This window comes from Telmatherina bonti (assembly GCF_933228915.1).
Source record: "Telmatherina bonti genome assembly, chromosome: 5".
NCBI classification, from domain to species: domain Eukaryota; kingdom Metazoa; phylum Chordata; class Actinopteri; order Atheriniformes; family Telmatherinidae; genus Telmatherina; species Telmatherina bonti.
The window spans coordinates 25,114,499-25,141,618 of NC_136623.1; the positions used below are offsets into that span (position 1 = coordinate 25,114,499).

At 38.3% G+C, this 27,120-nt stretch overlaps 1 protein-coding gene across 1 annotated transcript in view; it reads left to right on the plus strand.

Moving 5' to 3' along the window:
- Nucleotides 1-3,246: 3,246 nt before the first annotated feature.
- col14a1a (collagen, type XIV, alpha 1a) overlaps nt 3,247-27,120 on the plus strand; it is a gene marked incomplete at its 5' end in the record, with an annotated part of 129,078 nt that continues 105,204 nt past the window's right edge. The window contains 4 exons of the mRNA XM_079240410.1: nt 3,247-3,340; nt 16,066-16,176; nt 20,454-20,606; nt 20,911-21,000. Coding sequence (XP_079096536.1) covers nt 3,247-3,340; nt 16,066-16,176; nt 20,454-20,606; nt 20,911-21,000 — 448 coding nt within the window. The remainder of the gene's footprint in view (nt 3,341-16,065; nt 16,177-20,453; nt 20,607-20,910; nt 21,001-27,120) is intronic.

Sequence of the window (27,120 nt, forward strand, 5' to 3'; positions counted from 1 at the left end):
CACAGACTTAAAAACTGCTGCAGCTCAGGATGATTATATTTACCTGAGTATCGTGTCTTTTGTGTCGGCTTTGATTGGTGTGTGGTCTGCTGCAAAGGGGCAACAGATAAAAGGGAAGAGGAAGCCACGAGGACAGGAAGGGAGGAAGAGAAGGAAGGATGGAGAATCTTTATCCACCTGATTATAGTGCCCATGGCATGGACAGTTGTTTGATTAAGGTGTATGTGTTTCTGTGTGTGAGTGTGTGCCCAAGAGACACACCTGGAGTGAAGCTATTCAGTGTTTCAACTCAGCCAGCCCCTGGCATATTTCACCAGCCTCTGTTTCCCATGACACCCATTCTTCACAAAGTCTCTCCAGCAGCAGAAGAGCTGTGAATGAACAGAATTACACAGTGAAGTCAGTCTTTGTTTCTCAACCTGGACGGATGAAACCTGGTTTGTAATACTCCTTAGGAATAGTTCAACATTTCTGAGAATTTGCTTTACTTGTAGAATAGCAGACGGATACCTCTTTCATACACGTATAGTGGGCAGATGGTCAGCTTAGCATAAACCCTGACATTCTGGCAATACCCTAAAAATACAGATTCAAATTTAGTGTATTTCTGCATTAATTAAACAAAATATGTTGTTTTATGCTTTGTCCATCTGCATGTTTACACCGATTTCTTTTCTTTAGGCTTATTCACACTGCAGTCATGTCTGCACTATTGTCTGCTAGCTCACATCTAAGTCTCAGCAGGAAATTGTGCATTTTCAAACATCAAGATATTAATGTAAAAGTATTAGTTGATTTGATGCTCAACCTTGCAGGATACAGCCATTAAATCTCTGGTATCATTGCAGTTTACATTTCTGAAGCTGGTTGTCAATCCTTAGGGTATAGGAACTGATTAATATTATTTGTAAACACAGAGATGAAGAGGGTTGTTTTAGATTTGGTTTTTAGTAAGGTTTACTAAGTCATAGAGAGGAGAAACAGCAATTGTATTAAAATAACACAAGAAGATGTATCGTCTAAAATTCTGGTTTTGTTGATGAACAGGTTCAAGCTTCCCGGTGCCAGGAAATTATACTATATAATTTCGTTCTTCTTTTTTTTTTTTTTTTTTTTTTTTTTTAAGTTAGAAACCTCGAACTTATTATTGTCTCTTTGTTTGTTGAAATGCCAAGTTTGAGGTGTGTCATTGCGCCTTTAACATCCAAGCTGGCCGCGCAGCGGGGCATGGCCAGGCACCTGCTCCGAGCGCACTAAGCAGTCCTCACGTTGACTTTTGTTTTCTATCTCTGTACAAGTCAACACACAGACAACTTTCAGTAGGCTAGTGAACGCTTGGGTCTTTTAAAGCCTCACTCACAAACATGTCCATCGTGACAGGTCCCGTTGACGAACGGAAGCCGTGTTAAAACCCGTGGGGTTGGCAGAGGAGCCGTGTCTGCGCATCACCTCGTTTCTCCTTTTTTTTTTTTTTTTACCCTTTCTGAATGTACCCGGACGGAGGGGAGGCTTTGGGTAGGGAGGAATAGCCGGAGGGAGGGATGGCTGGATAACGATCCGAGAAACACCCACTCCAGACAGACCGAATTGTATCCGGAGAGGAGTGAGAGAAAGAAAAGCCAGAGAGGAGGAAGGAGAGGGAAGACTAGAGAGAAGGGCGCTTTGGGAAGCAGCAGTTGCAGACGTCTTAGGTATTCAAAGGATTTCCTTTGGGGATAAAGAGGACGCAATAAGTAAATGACTGGAAAGGTACGAAAGACAATTTTACTCGTGTAGCGCGTGGCAGAGTCGGTCTCAGGTGTGCGAGGCTGGAGCGTTTCCAACGCAACCTGTTAATTAGTACAAATCTGATAGTTTGCCTTAATCGTTGCGTGGAAGCTTCATTAAAATTAGTCAGCAGCACTTTCCAACGAGCTTTGGTCATTGAAGGAAATATGCAGGTAGGTGGAAAGGGGGTGGGAAAAAAAAGTTCAATTTTTTTAAATAAAGAGTAAAATTTTCTCTTTTAATTTATGTAAATGAGAAGTGTATGCAGTCTTTTTATAGAATCAAAGTAGATATGCGTCCAATTTGTGGAGGCTTCAGAAGAACATACACTTAGCAAATAAACTGCTTAAACTACAAATGATATGCTTTAACTCCGATTTACATACACAAACCATTGAGAAGTTGAGATTTGAATAGCAACAAATGTGATGGAGCCTCAATACAAAAGAAACTTTTGCATTATATGTGGGCTGAATATGGAGAGAAAAATTCCAGGTTTGAAAGGGACCCTGCTCTGGACTGCCTCAGTTTTGTGTGATTACCTCTTTTGTGTGCATGTAGCAAGAGACTTTGTGTTTAATCTTTTTCATTTTCTCCTTTGTGTGTCTCGCCTGATCTACAAGAAGGCAAGACAAAATTAAAACTCCAAGTCACTTCCTGGAGTATTATAAAACCTAATGGAAATGCATTGTCATTTTTCTGATCTTGGCTATTTCTGTTGAAGGAGGCTGACCTTTCCATACCTTGCCTGACAGTTATTATTTAAACTAGATCAACTTTTGACTCATAGAGCTGTTTTATTAATGTGACTGCCAGCAACATGTATTGGCTAGAAACACATGACATGTCTTTAATGTGACCATTCTTAGGTGAGGCAGACTGGAGAGGTGGCAAAAAAAAGAGTATGCAGAGAACAAAAAGTGAAGAATGAAAAGAGGAGATGAAATAGTGAGAAGAGCAGAGGTGCTGTCATGTTTGCACTTTTTGTCCAACAATGGCACTCATCAGATGTTCCCTCTCTGAACTGTCAATCAGCTTGTGCTAGATCTTTCTGTTACTTTGCTTTCTATCAGATTTTCCCTGTCAGGCCTTTTGTCAATGTTCTCCTCTTTTCTCATTTTCATCTCCTCCGTTTCTCTAAAACAAAGTCCTCCACTGTTTCACCATCAGCCTGCTCTGTGTAGGCGGGAGGTTCTGGCACTGGTCTGTGGTCAGTCCAGACTGCTGCACTGTAATTGTGAGAGAAATTGGATTAGAGACACAACTAACTGATTCCAGATCAGTGAGTTGGAGTTCTGTGGGTAAAGTGTTTCTTTCTTTTTCCTTTTTTTTTTTGACCCACAGTCTTTCTTCAGCTGAATGACATTCTTGATTCTTCTTATGCAGAAATCCCCGTTCCCCATGCCTTTCATTTTCACCCTTCGTTCATTTGCTCAATGTAATCTATCTTGATACAGGTCTAGACTGCTGGTTGTGAGGATGTTGTTGATGGAACAGGCCAGGTGGTTTTCGTGGGCTCCACTGGTGTTACTGGTCTTCATTTCATGTTACCCTAGCAAGGCACAACGTGATGGTAAGTGCGTTTTTGTGTTCTCCAATCTTGCCTCCTGTCTTTCTCCATCTCATACTCATTGCACTCCCAGCTTTCTGATCCCCCTGAAACACACCATCCAAATCCAGAACCGTGGCCGTACATGCTCATCTTATCCACACACACCCTTTCCCCATTTCTCCTTGTAGTGCACAACCTTTCTTCCTTAACCCACCTCCATCTCTTTCTGTCTTTCCATCATCTGACCCCTTTCTGTTTCACCTCCACCATTTCCACCTCACTCTGCCTTTTGTCATCTCTCTGTTCGATGCACAGGCTCAGATCTAATCAGATCATATCATGCCCATGATCATATCGCTCAGGTCGTTATGCCATTTCACCCTGGCAGCACCGCAGTGCTTCAACCCTGCTGCCAGTGCTGCCACGCTTCAGAGGAGGCTTCAGTGAATGTGTTGTAAAAGTGTACGTTTGTTTGCACAGAATATAACACTTTGGTGTGATGTGCAATCAAATTAGCAAACTTGATTTCATCAAACTAAAAGGAGATCATGTGACACATGTAAGTTGCTCAAATTTTTCTAATATTTATGCTGCTTTGAGTGACAAAACTCAGTGTAAATTTTTTATTGAGAACTTATGAGTGGGTTCTAGAGGCACTGATGATATGGATATGGTAATTATCTAAAATTGAGACAGATGGACACTTAAACATTCAGATGATGCTTCATGTTTAAGTGTTTGTGCATTTGTGTTTATATTTGTGTGTGTGGCTTACATTGCCGGATGTGGAGTTAGTGGAGCAGGAAAGTAGCAGCTATTCATTAGAGCATCACTTAAAAAAATCCTGAAGTTGATCTCATTTAGTTGCCCAGATGTAACACAATTTCTTTGGTAATGATATAGATTAAAAAAATGTAAAAATATTAAATGAATAAAATGGCCTTTCAGAGGTTGCATAGTTTTTTTTTTTTTTTTTTTTTTTTTTTTAACAAACGTTGAATGTATTATTGTGTGGTTGCATTAAAGGTTTATCAGTGGGAACTCCTTAGTCAGCAATGATTGCTTTGGAGTGAAAGTAGTTTTCTATTTCCTTTTCTTATTTTCCACTCATTGCTTTTTTCTCTTTCTTTCCCAAATACCCCATGTCTTCATACTCTTTTGTTAGGTTCATGCTGTAGTTTTAATTTTCTGTGCGCTCCCTGTCTCCTCCAGCCCATTTTGACCAAGTACTTTTACAGCAGCTCTGATGTGCAGTTTTATCATGCTCTTCATTGCAAGCAAACAGAAACTAGAAGGAGAATAGAAGTGTGACTGTAGAAATTAAACTAGAATCCAATCCACTGAATCACAATAGAACATGGATGACTTCCCAGACACTTTGGGAGTCTAACCTCTGTTCAATCTGTTCATTAGGGAGCATGTGATAACCATTCACTTTTGCCCCATCTGTCCCTGTAAGCTGCAACATCTGGTTGCAGGGGATTACAGCTTGAGGATTAGAGTGTGTTTGTATGTACAACTGAAAAGTCTGGATATTGTCAGGAACACCCACCAAAAGAGTAGGCCAGGCCAGGAGGATTTTTTTTTTCACTAAAAAGCTGAAAATAGTGCAGAATACAGGCCAAAGATGTAATGTTTAAAATATGACATATCTTATGCAATTCCTTGTTTTATTCTGCAAAATAGTCATCCACAAAATGCATGTTGATATAATACATTTTTTTTATCACATATGCTGATGTCATTCTTTCTTTCCTTTGTACGATGCTAAGAGTTCCTTCTCCGGTTTATAATCAATGTTTATTGTTTCAGTTGCAAGAATCTTTTTCTCTGACCAAGTTGTTTTTGTTTCTGCAGACACAAATATTTAGCTAAAGTTTTGCAGATCCATTCATTATGTCTGTTATAGGTTTGCTTAATACATTCCTGACCTGCATTTAGCTGCTTCTCACAGTCAGCAGAGTCATTCCGTTTACTTCACCAATAAATCTGAGTGTTATGCTGTATTGGACCCATTAACGACCTGGTGTAAATTTCCAGTTTCCCTTTGTATGTATTCAAGCTGACACTGTGCTTTGAGTTAAACAGGAATATCAGCACGCTATCATGCTTGTTAATGGCACTGCTGTCTTGCTAATGTCATACTGTACTCAGAGGCTGAAGGGAGAGCTGCTTTTGCATATTAGCCAGTATATCCCCATAAGTAGAAAAAAACCCAGATGATGGTGCCACAAGGAAAGAAGAGGGGTCAACAAAGCTATTAGTCCATACAATAACATTTTCTATCATTTCATTTTGCAGGAGCAACTATTGAAGCTGATTAGTACTGAAGCCTGTGCACTGCTCAAAAACTCACTAGTTAAAATGTATCTTGAAACCTGGAGATAGTCAAAAATCTGTAGATTTATCCTTTGTGGATTGTGAATATTAGAGTCAATATTTCATGATGGTTTAGCCAACGCTTTTTGAGATATTTTATTTAATAAGTAAAGTCTTGAACTTGCCATATCTGTTAAATAAGTTACAGAATAAATTCAGTCCACAGCAATACAAACTCTTAGACCTACCCAGTCTAACAAGAAAATGTGCAGTGTGTGCACCTCTTATTACATGCCTACAATAGGATATGCAATGATAAGGCACAGATATTGTGAGATCTGGCCATTTTATTTAGTTGGTTTTGCATTAGGAAGCATTCACAGGACATGACGCTAATCCCCTTACATTCATTAATATTTCATCCAAATCATGCTTTAAGAATATTCCAAAACCTAAACGTGTTAATTAAAATCTGACCTACAACATATTTAACCGTGAAAGTAAAAAATAAAAAGTCTTTGTAGGTGTCCAAGGGAACAGGGTCTAGAAGGGCTTGAACTCAGTTGTCTGGTGGGACAGTCTAGTGGTGTACCGCCACCACTTCCTACTTCCATTTATTGTTTTACAATACTGTATGTTATGTTGTTTTTCTAACGGTTTCACTCAATGCAAAATGTTGCCATGCTACATTTATTAAAATAAAATGTAGACCTGTAATTATTGCCCTTGAAAAGATTGTAATTCAGCTATTTTTTTTATCATGTATGACAGATGCAGATTATCATGCAGAATGTAGGCATGTTGCCATTTTAAGATGAAGAAGTAGGGCTATAACACATCTATTGTGATTTTTCAATATTATTGTGTTCATGGTTGACTGATCTTGTCATCATATTCAGCTGTGTGAAAACAACTGGGTGAAATAAGTTACATATTAACAATTTTTTTTTCTACCATGACTAATGCTTTGAGTTTAGTGCCTTTTAATTAGCATAATTGCTGCTGAGTGATTAAATTAATGCAATATTAATTGTAATTTTCTTGTCAAATGTGAATGATTATGATGGCTTTAAACAGATGTGAATCTGCAGTCCAGGGTTTCTGATCATTCTCGATCCTTGGAATTGATCCTGGCTTGTAAGTTTGTTTGGACCAAAGCAGCCTTTATTTCTTGTCAATCATTTTGTCTCAGTATGATAAAGAGTCCTCTTCATGAATGAGTTCTTTTCAGGAGACAGGATTTAGACATGGTATATAATCTTAATTGTGGGGCAGTGCTTTCATGTCTGAACTGTGGGAACAACTTTGAGACTGTTCTCACTGATGGAGCTGTGTCCAGCAAAATGGATTGTTTCTTCTTTTTTTCCTCCTCCTTTTTCCTCTCTGGCTGTGTCTTTGGCTTTGAAAAATATCGAAAAGGGAAATGTAAATTTTGTTCTGAGCTCATCCTACTCAGAGGGTGCAACGAGTGACCGAACATTCTTGGCTGCTGTTTTCATTTCAGCACAAGCAGGAAAAAAGGCAGAACGAAATAGACAAACCCTGACCTCATTCTCAGAAAGTGAAAAAGTCCAGTAAAGTCAGTGTTAATAAAACATTTATTACATTTATTTACAATACATGTGCAGTCCTGAGTGAGTGGTTAACTGTAAAGTTGGTAAACGTGTGTGCAGATGTGTTGGTATGCCTGTGTTTCTTTGCATGTGCTTACTTGCATAGTTAATTATTGTGATTGATTTTGTTGATTGGCCGACAACTTGGATCAATACCATGCTTCAGGATACATGACAAAAGATTATGTGCTCAAGTGCACATTTGTAAAGATATTGCATTTTATGCGCCTGTGTGTGTGTTAAGTGTACAGTTAAAGGGCAGCTTGGTGAATTAGTATGAACGAGAGCATTGCCCAGTAATTTCACTTATAATGACCAAGGAGAAAAGCCGATGATGAGATTCATAAACAAAAGAAAGATGCAACAACCTGTTTGGAATTTAAAACTAATAGATTATCTAAACCTCAGCTGCTGTCACCCCTCTCCTGTCCTCAGCTGCTGCTGATGCTAATCCAACCTGACATTATCATCAGCCACTTCAGATTGGATGGAGCTCTGAATTGTCGATGTGATGTGCAAGACGTGTTCGGAGTTACTGTGATTGTCAGAGAAAATAAATAATCTATGATTGTAAATAAACATAATCTACTTTAATGGAAAAAAAATGATGAGGATAACAAGAAACAAAAGTTTGAGAAGAAATTTTACAGGAACTAATGGGAAATAAAAATGGCATAACTGGTTAGCGTACAACATATTCCACAATGTCTAGTTCAGGCTACTTTATGTAGTGTTATTAAACTGGGATTTTGTGGGATATTATGAAGAGACTCAAATGACTCTGGGTGGAGCAGAGGTGATTGTACAGTTGTATGAAACACTTGCTGAATAACCAAGAATGGCTGTTTTGGTTAGAGAGGTTCATTTGTTAAAAATAATTGAAATCACGAAGAAAGTTTCATTGATCAGTTAAGTATCGACTGGACTTATGCAGTACTACAAAGCCAATATCCGATCTTTCTGAAAGGTTTGATATGTTCACCATACATGTTTTGCTCTGTGGTGACCTGAACTTTCAACCTTTTTTTAAAATTAAAATACACTTTTGAATATTTTCCTGTTTGAGGAAGAGCAGGTTTATTTGTATAGCACATTTCATAGGCAACACATATCAAAGTGCTTTACATATTAAAAGCCTTACAGCTGGGTGGAGAAAACATTTTTTAAAAAAAAATGTAGAAATTAAATAACAAGAAAAAGCTTAAAGTAGATAAAATGCATGAAATCAAATCTAAAATGGAAGAAGTTAACGTTCGTTTGATTAAAGGCAGCAAATAGAAACATTTTAATCTTGCTTTTAAAACAGCTGAGAGTTTCAGCATATCTGCAGTTTTCTGGGAGTTTGTTCCACATGCGAGAAGCATAAAACTGAATGCTTATTCTCCATGTTTAGTTCTGACTCTGGGAACAGAAAGAAGATTTGAGTCAGATCACCTGAGGGATCTGGTGGGTTCATAATAAACCAGAAGATCCTGAAGGTATTTAGGCCTTTAGCCCATTCAGTGCTTTAGAAACTAATAGCAGAATTTTTAAGTCAATTCTTTGACTGACAGGAAGGCAGTATAAAGAACTGAGGACTGGAATTATATAATACACTATTTAGGTCTTAGTAAGAACTTGTGCAGCAGCGTTCTGGACTAGCTACAGCTCTCTAATGGACTTTTTAGAGAGACATAGGACAGCATTACAGTACTCTAGTCTACAAAAGATTTATCCATGGACAAGTTTTCTAAATCAGTCCGTTAACCCTCGATTTGTTCTGTAAGTGATAAAAGGCTGACTTCACAACTGTCTTAATGTAACTGCAAAAATTCAGGTTTGAGTCCAGAACTTCACCAAGATTTGTACCTTTGTTGATGGTTTTGAACTTTACTTTTTGAAGCTGAGTGCTGACTAAATTGTTTTTCCTTGGCTCCAAATTCTGGTTTTTCAATCTTATTTTCATTTAACAGAAAGATTTTCTGGCACATCCAGTATTTAATTTGATCAGTGCATTTGATGAAAGTTTGTATTTTTCTGTCATTAGTCTGGTTTTATTGGGAGCATGTAGATGTTGAACAGCAGTGTCCCCAAACTAAAGCCATGGGGAACTCCACATGTTATTTTATTTAGCTCAGCTTTGTACTTGTCATAGTACTGTTCATATCTTTTTAATAGGAGTCCAGAAAGTCCTCAGTTTTTCAGCAGGTTTAAATAAGATATAGTCGACTGTATCAAATGCAGCATTAAGTGTATTACAAGAATTTAAACATTGCCATTGAAAACGTTGACTAAAGCTGTCTCAGTACTAAAAACCTGACTCACAGACATCAAAACAGTTATTTAAGAAAGTTGTGTAACTATTGAAAAACATCAGACTTGTCTTGCAAAATTATCCCAGCTGAGTATTTGTTACTTGTGGTTGAAAGGCATTGATAATAATATTGATATTATTTTCCATTTAAGTGGATTCTGCAGACTGCACATGGGGGCAGAGCATATAACACAGCAACTTCATAAGAGGCTTTAAATGCATATGCAAATACACACACACACACACACACAAGCAGCAAAGAGGTGAGTGCTGAAAGAAAACGGCATCACTTACACTGGTATGTGATGAAAGGGTGCAAAAAGGCGTTGAGCCACTAAAATGCAGGAGTGGAGGGTAAGAAAGGAGAAGATAATAAAATGAAATGATAAAAGAGTAGAAGAGAGGGAAGATGAGAGGCAGAGAAGAGTTTAAATTCAGAGATGAGAAGAGAAGATGTGATAAAAGAGAGAGTTGTTCCATGAGAGCAGCAGAGGAGATAAAAAGAGTGGAGAGGTGGTGGATTCATGCTAAGTGCTATCTCGGTGAGCAGAGTAGTTTATGTACAAATGAGATGCTGAACACTGAATAATGTGTGCTGCAGTGCACACACTCACGCTTAGACACACTTCCCCCATCTCTCTCATGTACAATAGAGTATAGCTATCTTGTGGTGACAGCACAAGCCAACAGTTGTCATCCATAAATCCTGTGCATTAGTAAAGCTACTGTAGCCTGAATACTTACTGTTGAGCCAGTGCCAGGCTTATCTGCTGAGTGAAGAAGAGGAGGAAAGGTAAGGAGTAAAGGAGTGGTAAAGGAGTGAAGGAGAAGAGGGCATTGGAAAGATGATTAAAGAAAAGAAGTAAGCATCAAAACTTTGAGAAAATAAAGGTGAAAGACAAAATGAGAAAACAAACGGTCAAATTAAAGAAATGAGAGGAAAAGCAAAGATAATGGGAATTAAAAAAGGTCGGACTAAGAACAAATAAGAGGTGAGCGAGGATGGGAAAGGGGATTAAAAAGAGGAATTGGGAAGAATATTTTTGAAAATATTGGAAATGAGCAGAAACATATGTTTGAGGAAAAAGGCGAGTGAAGTGATGAAATTGATATATAATTAGTAAATAAATGAGAACATTGGAGAACAGAAAAAAGGACAACATTGATCGGATGGTTAGTCAAAGCTAGAGAGGAAGAGAAAACTTGCAGTTGCGGTTGAAGCAGGACCGAAGGGAGAGAGGGAGATTAATTTGACTTTAAGCATTAACTCATTTACCAGGAATCCCTGCTAGCTTTCATTACTCTTAATCCTGGAGTAAGTCATGCCTCCTCAAACTGGTGCATCAAGCTGTGCTGTCTTTCTCAGATTATTCCCATTCACACTGGGCCTGCAGCTAAAAGACTTCTCTGTTTCACTCTCTCTACAGGAGATAACTCAAGCTTAGATTTGGAATTGGACCATTTGAATTAGGTTTCAGCTTCATGCGCTGAGAACATGTTAAATGCAGTTTTTGAAAGGATTTGCATAATTTTCATTCTGGGGATTTTTCATGTTTCTCATCAAGGACTCAGTGGCTCTGATTATTTCTTAGAGCTATTTTTTTTTTCTCCATTTTCTACCTGACAAAAGATTCATGCGAGTAGATGTTGAGAAGTCGTTCATTCTGTTGGTGTGACTTTTTCAGATAAGTTTCTCTGCCCATGTGCTGAACACACACAGCAAGTTTCAGGCAGGTCTGAACTATTCATCCAGGGCTGGTGCAGTTTCCACCAAGCATATTATTGTGATATAAAGAGAGGTGATGGTGACAGTGTTTCACAAAGAAGCTTGGCACATAGGATCAGAGAGACGGAGTGTGAAATGTGGAGTTCTTGCATGATATTTATGGATGTATGATGGTAAACAAGAAGAGATGTGTCTGATTGTGAAAGGTAATTTATATTGGGTACCCTCATGTTCTGTCACCATCCACAGTTTTATGCTCACAATCATTAATCATAGTAGCTGTCTCTGGTGTTGCTTCTAACTTGCATAGTAGGTCCTTACATACAGGGTTATAGATGGCTCATTCTGTTTTCACATGGTTCGCTTTTAACCAGAACTTCGCACATGTATGTGATCATTAACATGCAAAGCAAAAGTAGAGCTACTCATTTTTCATCCAGTTATTAGAACTCTGTCAGCCAACTCACCACACAATATCAGACACGGTAAATGATATAAAAGTAATAAGCTGCTTGGCTCTATTATGCACTTAAAATTATTCATAGATCCTTATTGTGCAGGATAATTATACCTTTTCATGCTATGCATTTTGAATAGTAGATAGGTGGTAGGGTGTGACGACTTAAGAAAAGCAGCAAACGAGATATGAAATTCTCAAATGATGCTCTTTATCTGTGAGGTTCTGATCATAAAATGTACCAAAGTTTTTATGTGATATATTAGGAATAGTTTTGTTTTTCTTTTCATGGCTTTTTTTCAAAGCGTTGGGACTTGACAGTAGCTTATATGGTAACAATGACTGGAAAAATGATGAAATATCTCAAATTAAATTCTCAATAAAAGGCTGTGAAGAGCATATCCCAGAAAAATACATTGCATGGATAGCAGCATATGTTGCCCCAACACCTGTATGTATCTTAAAGCAGTAATGGCGACTTCACAGATGTGCAAGTTACCCATGCCATGGGCACTAACACACCTCTATACCATCACAGATTTCCACTTTGGGCTTCTGGGTGTTGTTAATATAAGACTTTTGCTTTGCCTGGTAGAGTTTTAACTTGCATTGATAGTTTTTTAAAGTGCCCTACATTGCCACAGGAACACTTTATCACCTTTACACATATTTAGACATTTACTTTACACTGATCCTTTATATCCTTAACACATTGTCGGTTTTTAATGCAGTGCCACCTGAGAAATCAGTGGTTGGAGGCATTTGATGTTGGTTTTCAGTTTTGCCGCTTACAATCAGCGATTTCTCTAGATTCTCTGAATCTTTTGATGATATTATGTAGTGTAGATGACAAAATCCATAAATTCCTCACAATTGTACATTGAGAAATACTTTTTTTAAACTCCCAGACTCTTTAACGCAGTTGTTTTCAAAGTGGTGCACCTCATCCCATCCTTGCTTGTTAACAACTGAGCCTTTAGGGAACGCTCCTTTTACCCAATAATTATAAGTGATAATGTCATAAACTAATTTTTATTCAGGCTGACTTGTAATATATTTTAAAGAATTCTTCTGAATGAAAATTTTCTGTTTTGACTCTGCTGGATATGATTCCTGTAGGGGGGATATATTATTAATATGGTCTTGAGTGGAAAGTTGTGCCAGGACTCTTGCTTTTGAATAAGTTTTGGCAGTGACATTTCTGAAGTGAAATGTCAAACAATTTATAATTCTGTTCTTTAAAGCATGGATCTAGCTCAGAGGTGGACAAATTCTGTCAAGAGTCGCAGTCCTGCAAATGTTGGGAGTTTCCCTGGTGCAACACACCCGACACACATCAGACTTAGTAGACTTGTGCAGAGCTTGACACTAAATTGTGCACAAATCTGTGAATTAGCCATTGATTAGAATCTGTCTAACACCTCTGGCATTGTCTGAATCTGCAAAATGTGCTGTCTGTGTTTCTGACAGCAGTCTGAACTAGAGTCAAGTAGAGTGGCTGCTGTCACTTTTACGAGGCATGACAGAGGGTGCAAAGGTTGATGACCTGCTGAGATTGTTACGTGTTATACATATTATAGATTAAATGACAAAAGGGACCCACACACTTTTTTAAAAAATTTATTTATCTCATTTTTAGTTTGTTACATAGACTTTATGAAAGATGTAACCAGTGTGGACTCAATCAATTTCAATGCAGTATACCACTGATGGTTGCTCTGTGCTGGCTCAAATAGACTCCTACATAAGATAGATCAATAAATTCTTTCCACAAGTTCTTATAACGCCATTAATTAATCTTTTCTCTGCCCCTAAGTGTACTGGTTGTCCTTTTGTAAAGTAATTCCAAAGCAATTAAGAGACAAACTCTTGAATTGCAGTGAGCTGCAAGGTTCACATAAGCATGTTTAGCCAGTGAAGTCCTTCCATTTGTAGTGAGAACAAGCCCCTTAAAACGTATAATAATATACGTTTTAATGTATGGCATTGTACAATTGTATTATGTGTGATGAGACTGAATATTACATTGACAATTCAATATGAGCTCTTTGTATATCTTTGCTGATAAGCTTGACCTTAAGAATACCCTGGCAACCATTCAGTAAAATAAGCCAAAGCCATGTTTACTACTACCTAATTAATAAAATAAATAATAAAAATAATGATAATAAATATTTGAAGAGCACTAAAAGACTTCCTGCTGGAAGGAAAAATACTTTTTATGGCTCATTGCCTCTGATAGTTATTCTCAGATTCAAATGGTGATTTTTTTTACATTCCAACATGGTGTCTAAAAAAAACCTAACCTATAGGGGAAAACCTGCTGGACTTCTCACTGCAGCAACTTCACTACTGAATTCCAAACAAAAAGATAACTTAAGATACGAAAAAGCCAAGGGATTGTGTTGTTATGGGATTGTGGGATTTATTGAGTGTTATTAAATCAACTATATCAAACAATTTCCTGTTTGGGAGCAAAATAAAATGCAAAATATTGATGCACCATACTTGAGTCAGGTCCACAGATTTTGGCTCATCTACATAGTGGCTGAAATATTTACTGCACTCTCAGGATGACGCCTAACTCATTTCATTACATGTTTACATTGACTGGCATTTGTTTCAAAGGGACAGCAAATAAACCTGGATGCAGCCACATTCTTCCTTTTACTTTCCATGCTGAGCATGAAGAGGTCTTGTCATTTCTAAGGTACAGTAATGGAACAGTAAACTCCTCTTTATAAATGATTGCTTCTGGCTCCAGATCTCAAGATGAGATGTTGACAGGCAAGTGTAGAAATTGGTGACTTAAAACCATAGACTGTATATAGAGATGGACTGAGCCTCTGTGACGTCACCCGTAGGTTTCTGAAGAGCTGAACTGAAGCTCGGTGGGCGGTTCCTACCATCGACATCTTGGCAGAGGCATGCGCGTCGTCTCACCCGAAAAATACAAGTATGGGCAAAGAGGTGGAGCTGAGAGGGGGACTGTGAGCATCATGGTGGATGATTGACATTGAGCGAACTCCGAGCTTTCTGTAGCTAAGAGCTAACCCGGTGATAACAGGAGATAACCAGCTAACGGAGGTAACCGGACTAAAGCTAAGTCACGTTGTTTACCAGCTGCTTTTCTACATTCTTCTTACTTGAAGAGTGAGGTCGGGTACCTTACAGTCAAGAGGACACGCCCCTAAATATGCCAAACTTTGAGATTAAATTACTTTTAAATGAGCAAGTTAGAGAAAAATTCACTCCCCCCACAGTTGTTATGAAGGTAAACCTGTCATATTAACCGAAAATGGATTTTTGAACCAGGCTGTAAACATGTTTATTTCTGCTGTGAAGTTGGCCTTTTTAACATCAGCGTCTATGGGGATTTGCTCTGTTTTGCTGCCAGCCCCTAGCGGATAAAGGGGGAACTGCAGTTTTATGCACTTCCAACTTGACTTTTTACTGCCGAAGGCTCCGTCCATCTTTCATATACGATCTATGTTTAAAACAGATATCCTAAATATAGATGGGAGATAACATGGTGGCTTGGTCCTCTAATTCTATGTGTTTCATTATGTGTATTATAAATTAATTATTTTTTTTATTTTTGATGGAAAGAAGTTCATTCATTCATTCATTCATTCATTCATTTTCCGAACCGCTTATTCCAATTCAGGGTCACGGGGAAGCTGGAGCCTATCCCAACTGGCTTTGGGCGACAGGCAGGGTACATCCTGGACAGCTCGCCAGTCCATCGCAGGGCCACACACAGAGAGACGAACAACCACTCACGCTCACACTCACTCCTAGGGGCAATTTAGAGTGACCAATTAACCTATCATGCATGTGTTTGGATGGTGGGAGGAAGCCGGAGTACCCGGAGAGAACCCACGCATACACGGGGAGAACATGCAAACTCCACACAGAAAGGCCACTGACCAAACCAGCCAAGGATCGAACCAGCGACCTTCTTGCTGTGAGGCTGGAAAGAAGTTGATGCAAATAATTTCCTATAAATCCCTTTAAAAAATGCACATGCTTTTTTAAGCATGAACAACCTGAAGCTGAGCTCTTTATAATGTGATCATAGCAGTTGGGATTTAAGAACTATAATTTGTTCATATCTCGTCTGCCTAACTATTTATTCATTTCCGTTATGAATCACTTCTGTGTTTTACTTCTATTGGTGACTTGTGAGGTTTGGATTTCATATTTCTACCAACTTTGTCTTATTAGCACATGTTGACTGATGGCTGAAACTTTTAGTTAACATTGTTTCCTGTCATTACACATTGTTAATGTCCTGTCATTTCTTGCTGATAAGACTAACGTTTTTTTCTCTTTCAGCTCCAAGAAGACTGCGCTTCAAAGTACTGAGTTCAAGCAAACTCCTTGTTTCATGGAAGGAGCCAAAAGGAGACATCGACAGTTACCTGATTCTCTACAACAGCATACCAGGCAAGATCTCGTAGAGACGTGCACAGAAAACACACACACACATACATACACATGAGCAGTGTAATTTAACTTTGAAATTTTGAAAGAAGGATCCTGTTATGAATTGGACTTTTTGTCTCTGCCAAAAAGGATTATGTAACTTTCTTCTTATCAAACCTCCTTTGAAAGGATTACACTCCTTAGAGATGTGGAAGCCCCAAAGTATTCACCTTTTAAAGAAGGGACTGTTTCTGCTGTATATGTGAATCTTGTCAGCAAATTTTGAGACAAAGGTGGGACAATAAGGGGACCTTTACAAAGTCATGACTGAGTTCAATCCAGGACAGCTAAATGACAGCATCGACCAATGTTTTCTTTTATTTTGAATTAAACTGCATCATTACTGCATACAAATACCAGAATGCATGCTCCGCACCCTGCTTTGACTCAGCATATTTTCACAAGTTGATCAATGTGCAGACGTGATTCTATTCTATACAGTCATTTGGCATTTGCTTTTTTTTCAAAGGGACTTGCATGTGTAAAGCAATCAATTAACCATAACAATGAACCTAATACATGTCTTGTGGGTGGGAGTTATCTCACACATACATGGGGAAAACACGCAAACTCCACACACAAAGTCCATTGTTCAAACCTCCCCCAGCTGAGGCTCGGCTACCACTACTCCAACATGCACCCACGCTGTCGGGGTTATCATTGTAATCACTGCTGACATCTTCTTCATCACATAATCACAGTACACTTGAATTTACAGCCATCAGGTTGTTTCCTGACAATCACCTGTACCAATACCACCGACAGTTCTTTCACAACTACCACAAAAAAGGATGCATAGGCTTGAACAGTTAACCTGTGACATAAACCTTGGTCCTTGCAACTAATCCATGGTAATAAAGCCTCGGTTTGGTGGTCTCTTGCAGGCTGTGTGAACTGTGAAGAGCATTAAAAATAAAAATTGGGCCTGCTTTTTTCTCAGTGAGGATAGCAGCAGGAGGATGTGGATGTAAGTTAGACTTAGACAACCATTAGTTTTATTCATACTATGTGTGACTGATAAAGCTATATTTAATAGGACTGAGAATCTGTTCCGTGTCCTAACGTCCTGATTTGGTCGCATCTGATTGTTTCTTTTTCTTAGTTAGATGAGGTGGACAGGAGGCATGGTTAAGCCAGTTAAGGATAGCTGATGTCCTTTTATTGGGAGGTAACCAACTATTTTAGATCTCAATGGGCACTGTCAGAGTAACAGATAGTATTTTTGATGAATATGATATCTTTTTTTAAGAAGGAGCAAATAGTGCAGCTGGAGAGAGAGTTTTTATTTCCTATTTTGAAACAGTGAATACTGTCAGGTCCCTCATAATTACCTTGCACTCTTGTAGATAATGTAACCCTTTTCATGTTGCATTTAATCTGTGTTTCTCTGTCTCTGGCTCAAATCTATATTTTCTGCATGAATCAAAGTAAAAATAGCTCTTATAAGATGTCTTTTTAATCGTCGGACATCAGTTTTGCACTATAAAAATATACCGTTTCATGTCTGTTTATACAGACATCCCAGCGGAGGAAAAGTTGAACTGAGCTGCAACACCTTCATTTTTTTATTGCATGCACCTGAAAGTTTTGTGTGCTGCTGAATACTAAGAATAATATGATTGCATTCTTGCTCTTCAAGCCCTATGAATCCAAAATGTGGTGGAAACCAGCTATAACCTGCAAAATTTTATATAGATCACAGGTGTCAAACTCTGGTCTCCAGGAGCTGCTATTTTTTTTTTTTTTTGGCTTCCTGCTCCAACACAACACTGAAATGAACCGGTCTTTATAAAGATGTTTAGAAGATATAGTTGAATCCGTTTTATTGGAATTAGGTGCGTTGGAGCAAGGAAACAACAAAAACTGCAGGATAGCAGCTCTCAAGGAACAGAGTTTGACACCCCTGAAATACTGCAGTATTTACAGCCATAGCATTACAGGATAATGTGTGTAGTTGCTGGAGCAGTTAACACAGCTATTTTAATTGTAATGAAAGAAATTAATGTAAATAAATGTATATTTTTACATGATAAATTTACCGGCTGTAGCTCAGGAAGAAGAGCAGTCGTCTTTCATACTCGAAAGTTGGGGGATCGATTCCAGGCCTGACTGTGTGCCAAAGTGTCCTCGGGCAAGACATTGAAGCCTAAGTTGCCCCCTGATGTGCCTATCAGGGTATATATGTACGTCGCTTTGGATGAAAGTGTCTGGTAAATGACTGTAGAATAGAATAATTAGATAATGGGAACAATGACAACACTCAATGAGGTTTTTGAAACTGGAGTTTTACTTTATTGCTGAGGTTCTGGTCTGAGTAGAAAGATCCTGTTAAAGATTGTCCCATTTAGGAGATCTTTAGTTTTATTAAATATACTATAAAAAGAAGAAAAAAGAAAAGAAAAAAACCATTTGTGCACTGCTCATTCACAGAAGTGAGGCAGCTAACAAAGCCAAAACAGTCAATTCTTACTGATAGTCTTTTTTTCTTTACATTTAAAAATAACTTTTAGTAAAGTGAAATTCAAATATTAGTCTAAGTTAAAGTTGAACAATACTGTGTTAATTCATATTCTCTGTACTGAATGACACTGAATATGAAACAAGAAAAGACTAAGGACACCATTACAGAAGGTCTTCTGTAATGGTGTTTTGAGGATGTGGTTGCCTAAAGCACACTTAAAGAACACTTAATGTCTCCAGTGATGATGTGTCGGGAGTCAAGTCCTGCCTCAAGTGGAGGAGTTTAATATCTCGGGATCTTGTTTACAAGCGAGGGAAAGATGGAGCGTGAGATTGACAGGCGGATTGGTGCAGCGTCTGCAGCAGTGTGGACTCTGTGCCGGACTTTTGTGGTGAAGAAGTATAAGCCATAAGACAAAACTCTCGATTTACCAGTCGATCTCTGTTCCTACCCTCATCTATGGTCATGAGCTGTGGGTCGTGACTGAAAGAACGAGATCACACATACTGGTGGCTGAAATGAGTTTCCTCAGCAGCGTGGCTGGGCTCTCCCTTAGAGATAGGGTGAGAGCTCAGAGTAGAGCCACTACTCCTCCACGTTGAGAGGAACTAGTTGAGCCAGTTGAGGTGGCTGGGGCATCTGGTTAGGATGCCTCCTGGACATCTCCCTGGTGAAGTGTTCCAGGCATGTTCCTGCGGGAGGAGACCTTGGAGAAGACCCAGGACATGCTGGAGAGAATATATCTCTCGACTGGCCTGGATTCACTTTAGGATTTAAAAAGCATTTATTTAATTTAATCCTAATTTAAGCATTAGTGTTGACAAAAACTTAGTTTGGAGACAGATTCCTTCAACCTGAGGTTATTTAAGGGTTTAATTTTAAGAGTCCACAGAAACCTTTATTTCTCATTTTCTTAAGAGATAGGAAACATGAAATAAAACCAATTGGGGATTATGTGGGATATTATAGAGTTTTCCATTATTTTTATAAACATTTCTGTGAAGAAATTTGTTTGTGTAATGAAAACAACATTTCAGATTATGCTTAAACTCTTTCATTCATTCATTGTCCTTTGCTTCAAACAGTTGCTTCAAGTCTGACATAGATACACACACAAATGCTACATCTGAGAGTTAAAGATAGTTTTTAATGTTTTGTGAGTGCATTTATTTACTTAGTGGTTACAATGTGGGCCTGGTGGAGCCTCTGCTGTTTAGCATTTAAGTCCAACACTAATTAGCTGCATTTAGGTCATGTGTTGTCACAGTCCTTCCAAGGCCTTATCAAAGTTCCAAAGAAATCTCAGACAAGCTGAAAAGTAAAATGTTGTTACATTTAGTTTTTAGTTAATGTGACCTGATGTGTATTAACAGGAGTGGAGAGGACTTACACAGAACCACACTGTTATTTTACTTAAAGGTTTGGTGTTTTATGACAGTGGCAGGCCAAACATTTATTTGTTGAAGAAAACCTCCTCATATTGGATTTAATTTTCCTTTCATGCATTTGACTTCTCGTGTAATGTCATAACATGTTTACAAAGATGGACACAAACAAATACATTTTGACACTGAAATTTTCAAGCTTGACCAAAATTCTTGCCTGCTTTAACGTTTCAGAATAAGACTCACCAGACCCCTTAATTAATTAACTTGGCATTAACTTGATTAATAGAGTATTCCTTTGGACTTTCAGGCGGTTGATTATACCAAAAAAGAATTGGCAACATGGAGTTTTGAGTCTGACCTTTGCCATCTTCTCCTCTTCTGTATTACAGGTGGTCAGCAGAAGGAAATCATAGTGTCTAAATCTGACACTAAGGTGTTGATAAAAGACTACGATTCCTCTAAAGACTACACTTTCAGTGTTATAGCTGTGAGGGACAATGAGCAGAGCAGACCTCTTCAAGGAACATTCAAAGGTTTGTTTTGTTCATTTTACCTCAATTATACTGCTATACTCTCTTCTTTATTTTGCTCTCTTTAGTGTTGCTCTTTATTCTGCAAAATGTTACAATTTTCTTAAATATTTTGTTGCCTTTTCTCTTCATATTTGTTTCCTCCTTCTATCTAACTAATTTTCTTTTTGCTTTTTTTTACTTATCAATTTTTCTAAATCATGCATGCATAATTATCTGTGTGAATCAATGCATCAGATTTGTACAAAAATAGAAATAAAATGAAAGAGCATCCATTTTATTTAAACTTGCAATTCCTCACTTCTCGCTCATGCAGGTGAAAGACATGATGGAAGAGACAAGACAGAGCCTCAGAGGCTGACTGATTCAGTTGCACCTCCTGAGAACGCCAATGAAATCTCTGGAGGTAGGAGAAATGCACACAAACACTGTTTCCAGCAGAGGAGACCACATGTAAAACTTTACCTCACATGGACATATAAATTACATGAATAATGCTGATGGGACTCTGCATAAAGAGTCCACCAGTCTGTCACCATAGCAATGTTTGGAGGTAGGAAAAACAGCCACTGGCTGCTGTTTTCAGCATCAGCTTGGCGGATTAGAAAGCCAAAACTACTTGTGGTGTCTGTCCACATCCAGTTAGATTCAACTACAGATGTTGGAATCCAGCGTTACACACAGGCACACATCAGTCTCCAACCATTCTCAGCTGTGATTTATGGAAACAATTTAATAGAGAGTTGCATCTTTGCGACTGACTATTAATCTGATCTCCTTCTCCCATACAAGATGCCCACATTTCTGTCTGTTTATTAACAAAACCAATATATTGTTTTAGTTGGCAGCTTTGATGTCCACATATTGAAATGATTATTATTTAAACCACTTTTCTCTGCAATATGAAAGATGAAAAGACTGCATTCATTTATTGGTTGAGTGTTTACTTGCACAGCTACTGTCACCTGTTTGCTGATTTCTTTTCATAAAACCAGAGTTTAGTGAGGAATCTTTGGCTAAAGTATAATCCACTACTGTATTGTGGTTTCCAGCTTGTGCTTGTTTGTGTAAGAGAACAATGTTGGTTGTTAAATGATGGTAGCATGGCAGTGCTTTTGGCCGAAGATGAAACAACTTTGTTGCTGCTGAGGTGTGAATGTGTTTATTTTTACAAGATTTAAGGTCCACTTTCTGTGATATATTCACCACAGCTTTTCAGTCTAAAGTGCACTCAAATCTTAAATTTCATTATTTGGTGAAAGGGATGCTTACTATTTCTTTTGAAGTACTCTCAGTACTCAGTTATCATAAAACCTTTCAGATACAGCAGTTTTTATATCTTCACCAAGTTCTCATTATAAGATAGAGTTAAAAGGTGCATCTACTGTTTTACGGTGCACTGTTATTATTTTTTAATGTGTATCATTTTTATATATCATTTCCGCAATATAATTTTACCATTTAACACAATATAGCAATGAATGCATATCAAACTGACCCTTTGGTGAAAAGTGCACTTATTTTTATTCCCACAAACTATTCTTCTTCAGAAATTTTATTTCTTTAATGATCCAAAGCATCATTTTTTACCTCCACCAAGGATGATCGAAAGCATCATTTTTTACCTCCACCAAGGATGTTATGTTTTTACCAGTGTCTATTTGTTTGTTTATTTGTGTTCAAAATAACTCAAAAAGTTATGGACAGATTTGAATTAAATTTTCAGGTGTAGTTGGAAATGTGAAAAGGAAGAACTGATTTAATTTTGTTGGTGATCCGGATCACCGTTTGGATCCAGGAATTTTTTAAAGGATTCTTTAACATTATGAGATTGGGCCATTTTCAACATCTACGCATGTAACTCCAAAGAAAATGGTCAGAGCACTTAGGAAAAAAAGACAGGACAATCTTCCAACAGGTTGTAAAATATATCAAAGTCTGATCCAGGTAAAGGAATTGTTCCGGATACTATGATCCAGAATAAAAAAAAGTAGCGGGCCTTTGGAATTTTCATCGTAGGAAAAACACAAATAATTACAATATGGGAGAACTGTGGCCCATGGCGGAGGTTTTCGCTGTCCGAGTGCTTTTCTAGTTATTATTGAAACAACCAAAATATGGAAGTGGTTAAAAGCTGTGCAATCGCAAGCGTAGTACCAAAAATAGTGTGAAAGAGCAGCGTTCCTCAGCAAAGCCCTCCAGGTACACTATTCATGCACCTTTTTACAGGTGCAGCAAATGAAACCAATCAGAAAAAATAATCCCAAACCCCACTTGAAGACTTTTTGACATTCTTTTCTAAGTGAGTGAAATGCCTCAGAAGAATGTACTGTAAGAAAACAGTTTCTTAAGAGATGTTTAAATTCTCTTTTATAATGTCCTTCAGTATTACATACATTGAACCATCCTTTTCCTTAAAGAAATTTATGCAGTTATAAAAACTGGGGGGTAAATGAGAAGGAGTGTGACTGTGAGAAGCCTATTACACTCATTTAACCTTGTTTTTAAATATATGTTCTACAAATGTGATATATACCTTCTACGTAACAATATAAGTTAGTATTCTGCAATGTTTCTGAAGTACTTTTTGGAATATATATGTTAACTGCTGTAGTTTTTATTGCCACATTGGGCCAGTTTGTAGGGTACGTCTGTTATGATAATGATAATGGTAATGTTAGCTCTGATAAAGAACTGACATGCAATTTGCAGTTTCTTGTAAAACGTCGAAAAAATACCTTCACCAACAGGACTGTTAAACTTTTGAACATTTTAATCTGATTAATCACAGGATTGCTGTGGTTGTAATGAACACCTTGTGTAAATGCCTAGCTTGTAGTTTCCAGAAACCCAGGAGTTAAACCTGAAATTGCAGCCTTAACAAATACGTACTTGATATTGAGCTGGAAGTGCTTTGGTGAAACAAAAGCTCCTCATCTGTCTGCAAATGACCATATTTTAATCAGTTTGTTCTGCCTTTGTATTTTATAAGTGAGAAACTTCTTGTCTAAAAGGTTAAAAGACTTTTTCAATTCTTCCTTCCTCCTCTGGTCACAATCAGACATTACGTAAACAAAACAACTTCTTCTCCTTAACAGTTAACATGCAGCAATTTGGTGCATTACCACCACCAACTCGGTAGGAGTTTGGACCAGACTGTCCGATGTGGTAACTACTTGTGTGACATTTTAAATTAATTAACCTGCAGCAATCCTCTAAATGTAAGAGATGAAAGCTGTCAGAATATATATATATATATGTATGTGTGTATATATATATATATATATATATATATATATATATATATATATATATATATACTATTCACAAAAAGTTAGGGATATTCAGCTTTTGGGTGAAATTTCACAACAAGCCTAAAATGCATTCAAACCTGTACAGGTGAACTTAATGTGATCTTCTCTAAGCTTTTAAATGCACATGTCCAACTGTTAAATGTTTCAATAAATTTTGCACAAGTTGCTGTTCTCTAACAAGGAGCTTAACGGCAAAAATCACGGCTGGTGTGTGATCCTTGAATTGACCAATAAATGTCCTGGTTCAATTAGAGCTGGTGTTTAAACAGTTGTCCTCATCATGCTGTTCACATTTTGACATCATGAGACCAAGACGACACCTAACAATGGAACAACAGTCCCTTGCCATTGCGATTCTTCAAGCAGGACGTTCTCAGACAGAAGTGGCCACTGAGCTTGGAGTGTCACAGAGTGTCATCAGCAGGTTGCAACAGAGATATGGAGAGACTGGAAGAGTCACAGAAAGGCCTAGAAGTGGACGTCCTTTGGCCACATCCCGTGCTGATGACCGCTACATTGTGAACACTGCCCTGAGAAACCGGATGATGAATGCCACTCAACTCCAGGCACGTTTAAGAGAGGTGAGAGGCACCCAAGTGTCACGTCAGACCATTCGAAACCGTTTCCATCAGCGTGGTCTGCGTGCTAGACGACCTGCACGGGTACCTGACCACACCACCAGGCACAGGCATCATTGTCTTGCATGGGCCAGGGAGCATTTACGCTGGACGAGGAACCAGTGGGCCTCAGTGCTGTTCTCTGATGAAAGTCGATTCACACTGAGCAGAAATGATGGCCGGCAACGATGTTGGAGACGTCAGGGAGAGCGCTATGCATCAGCCACTGTTGTCACCAGGTGAGCTTTTGGTGGTGGCGGTGTTACAGTGTGGACAGGGGTGTCCACTTGGTACAGAACTGCCCTACACTTTGTGAATGGTACAGTGACAAGCCCATACTACCTGAATAACATCATTAATCCAGTGATTGTGCCCCTACATGAACAGCACAGGCCTAATTTCATCTTCATGGACGACAATGCTCCTGCTTATCGAGGCCGCATCATCAGGGAACGGCTGTTGGAGACTGGTGTACCTCAAATGGAATGGCCTGCACTCTCTCCAGACCTGAATCCCATTGAAAACCTGTGGGATCAGCTGAGCCGTCGTGTAGAGGCTCGAAACCCTGCACCCCAGAACCTCAATGACCTGAGGGCCGCCCTTCAAGAAGAGTGGGATGCCATGCCTCAGCAGGCAATAAGTTGCCTTGTGAACAGCATGAGACGTCGTTGTCAAGCTGTAATTGATGCTCAAGGGCACATGACCAGATATTGAGACGTTCACATTTTTTGTTGTGGTGTAACTACCATTGTTGTTACCTTTTGTGTTGAATGAATTTTTTGAGATGAGGAAATCAGTAGTGCATCCTTCTACTTAAATGTCTTACTTTTATGATATTATATCACTGTAGCATGAACATATTGCATTTTCCATAAATTTCACTTGAAAGCCAAATATCCCTAACTTTTTGTGAGTAGTGTATATATGTGTATATGTATATAATATATAGCATTTATATTTTACCAAAGAGGAGTATGTGTTGGTAAGATTGGCTAAAATTTCCGATATCCACTTTCAGTGCCAAAAGACATAATTAAATAAATTATTAGAACCATTTTAAAGCTACATGTTGCAATCTTCATTGCATTGAATGATTTTTACACCTGAATTCCTGAGATTTCTCGAGACCATGCACACATTTCATTCATAATTTATTCTGGAGTTGCTGTTCAGTCTGTACAACCTGCGTCAGTGCATTGTGCAGCAAGTGGTTTTTTTTTTTTCATTTGGATGGGCTTTTCCAAATGAAAAAAGGAAAAGCAAGGGAGGAGAAAAATGATGTGCTGGAAAATATGTAAGAATTGCAAACAATTGCAGACAGTAAACAATTACAAATGATCATTAACAGCACTACATTTCCATCCTTTTGATACACACACACACAGCTTTGGATAATTCATATTCTATTTTTAGCTATTAGTGAACAGATTATAAAGTTGGATTTCTTTTGGCCTGTCATCAGACCCATTCACTGCAGCACATGTGACCTTGATTGGTGTTCTACCTCCCACCCGAAAAGGATTATTACAATATCCTGCCCTGCTTCTGTGTGTCTCTATGTAGCCATGTGCTCTACAATGAGGATAATAATATGACTGTGGATCAATAGAAGATGCTCCCTTTTAGATTATGATATAATTCTTCTTCTGTGATATTCTCTGAGTGTTTATATTCCACCATGATAACACCAGTGGCCCAGTGAGCAACAAAAAGATGACACTGCGTGTTCCTTTGTGTGGGTGTGCTTGCATGTATATTAGTGATGTTAACCCAGTCCATCACCACTCTGCTCCAGAGTAGTAATCAGCTTGCTTTCATGTCAAAGTGGGCTGTTTACTCAACCTTTAACAGCTGGCATACACTCTAATCACTTCTCTGATGTGTGTGAGCTTAAGTATGTGTGGGTTTGTTTTTGTATGTTACTGTGTTGCAGACATGAAACATCTCTTCTTTCTTTTAGCTTTCTTGCCTGCTGTGTGTTCGGGTGTTGCACCTTCAAACTAAAAGTGTGTTGAAAGATTTTTTCTTATTCCTACTGAGAAATAGGTGATTTTTAACAGGATCAATGATAGATGGTACAATACATAAAAACTGCTTTGCATTTCAACTTTATGGTAGGTAAAAAATTGGAAATAAATACAGCTACTTTTGCAAGTCCATCTAACTTTCTATCATATAAATCTGTAAATGAGCACAGGGATGTAGTTGTTAATTGAAAACTGTTAAACCAATAGGTGAAGCTTTCAATTAGCACCTTCCTCACCATGACAGAGGGAGGCAGCAGAGGCTACACAGCTTTGTCATCCACAAAATGCAAAGGTTCAAACCTGAGGCTACCAAACCAGATCCTCTCAAAATCTTGTTTGAACTGTCCATAAAAGTATTAAACATAATCTGTGACAAAGGGTGGTCTTGTTGGAGTCCAACTCCCTCTGGAAATGTATCTGACTTATTGCCAGCAATGTGGACCAATCTTTGACTCTGGTGGTAAAGGGACAAGCCAGCTTGAACAAGGGCGTCCTTGTTTGCTATACTTCTTGAGTACCCTCCACAGGAGTCCCTTGGGGTCAATGGTTAAATGCCTTCTCCAAGTCT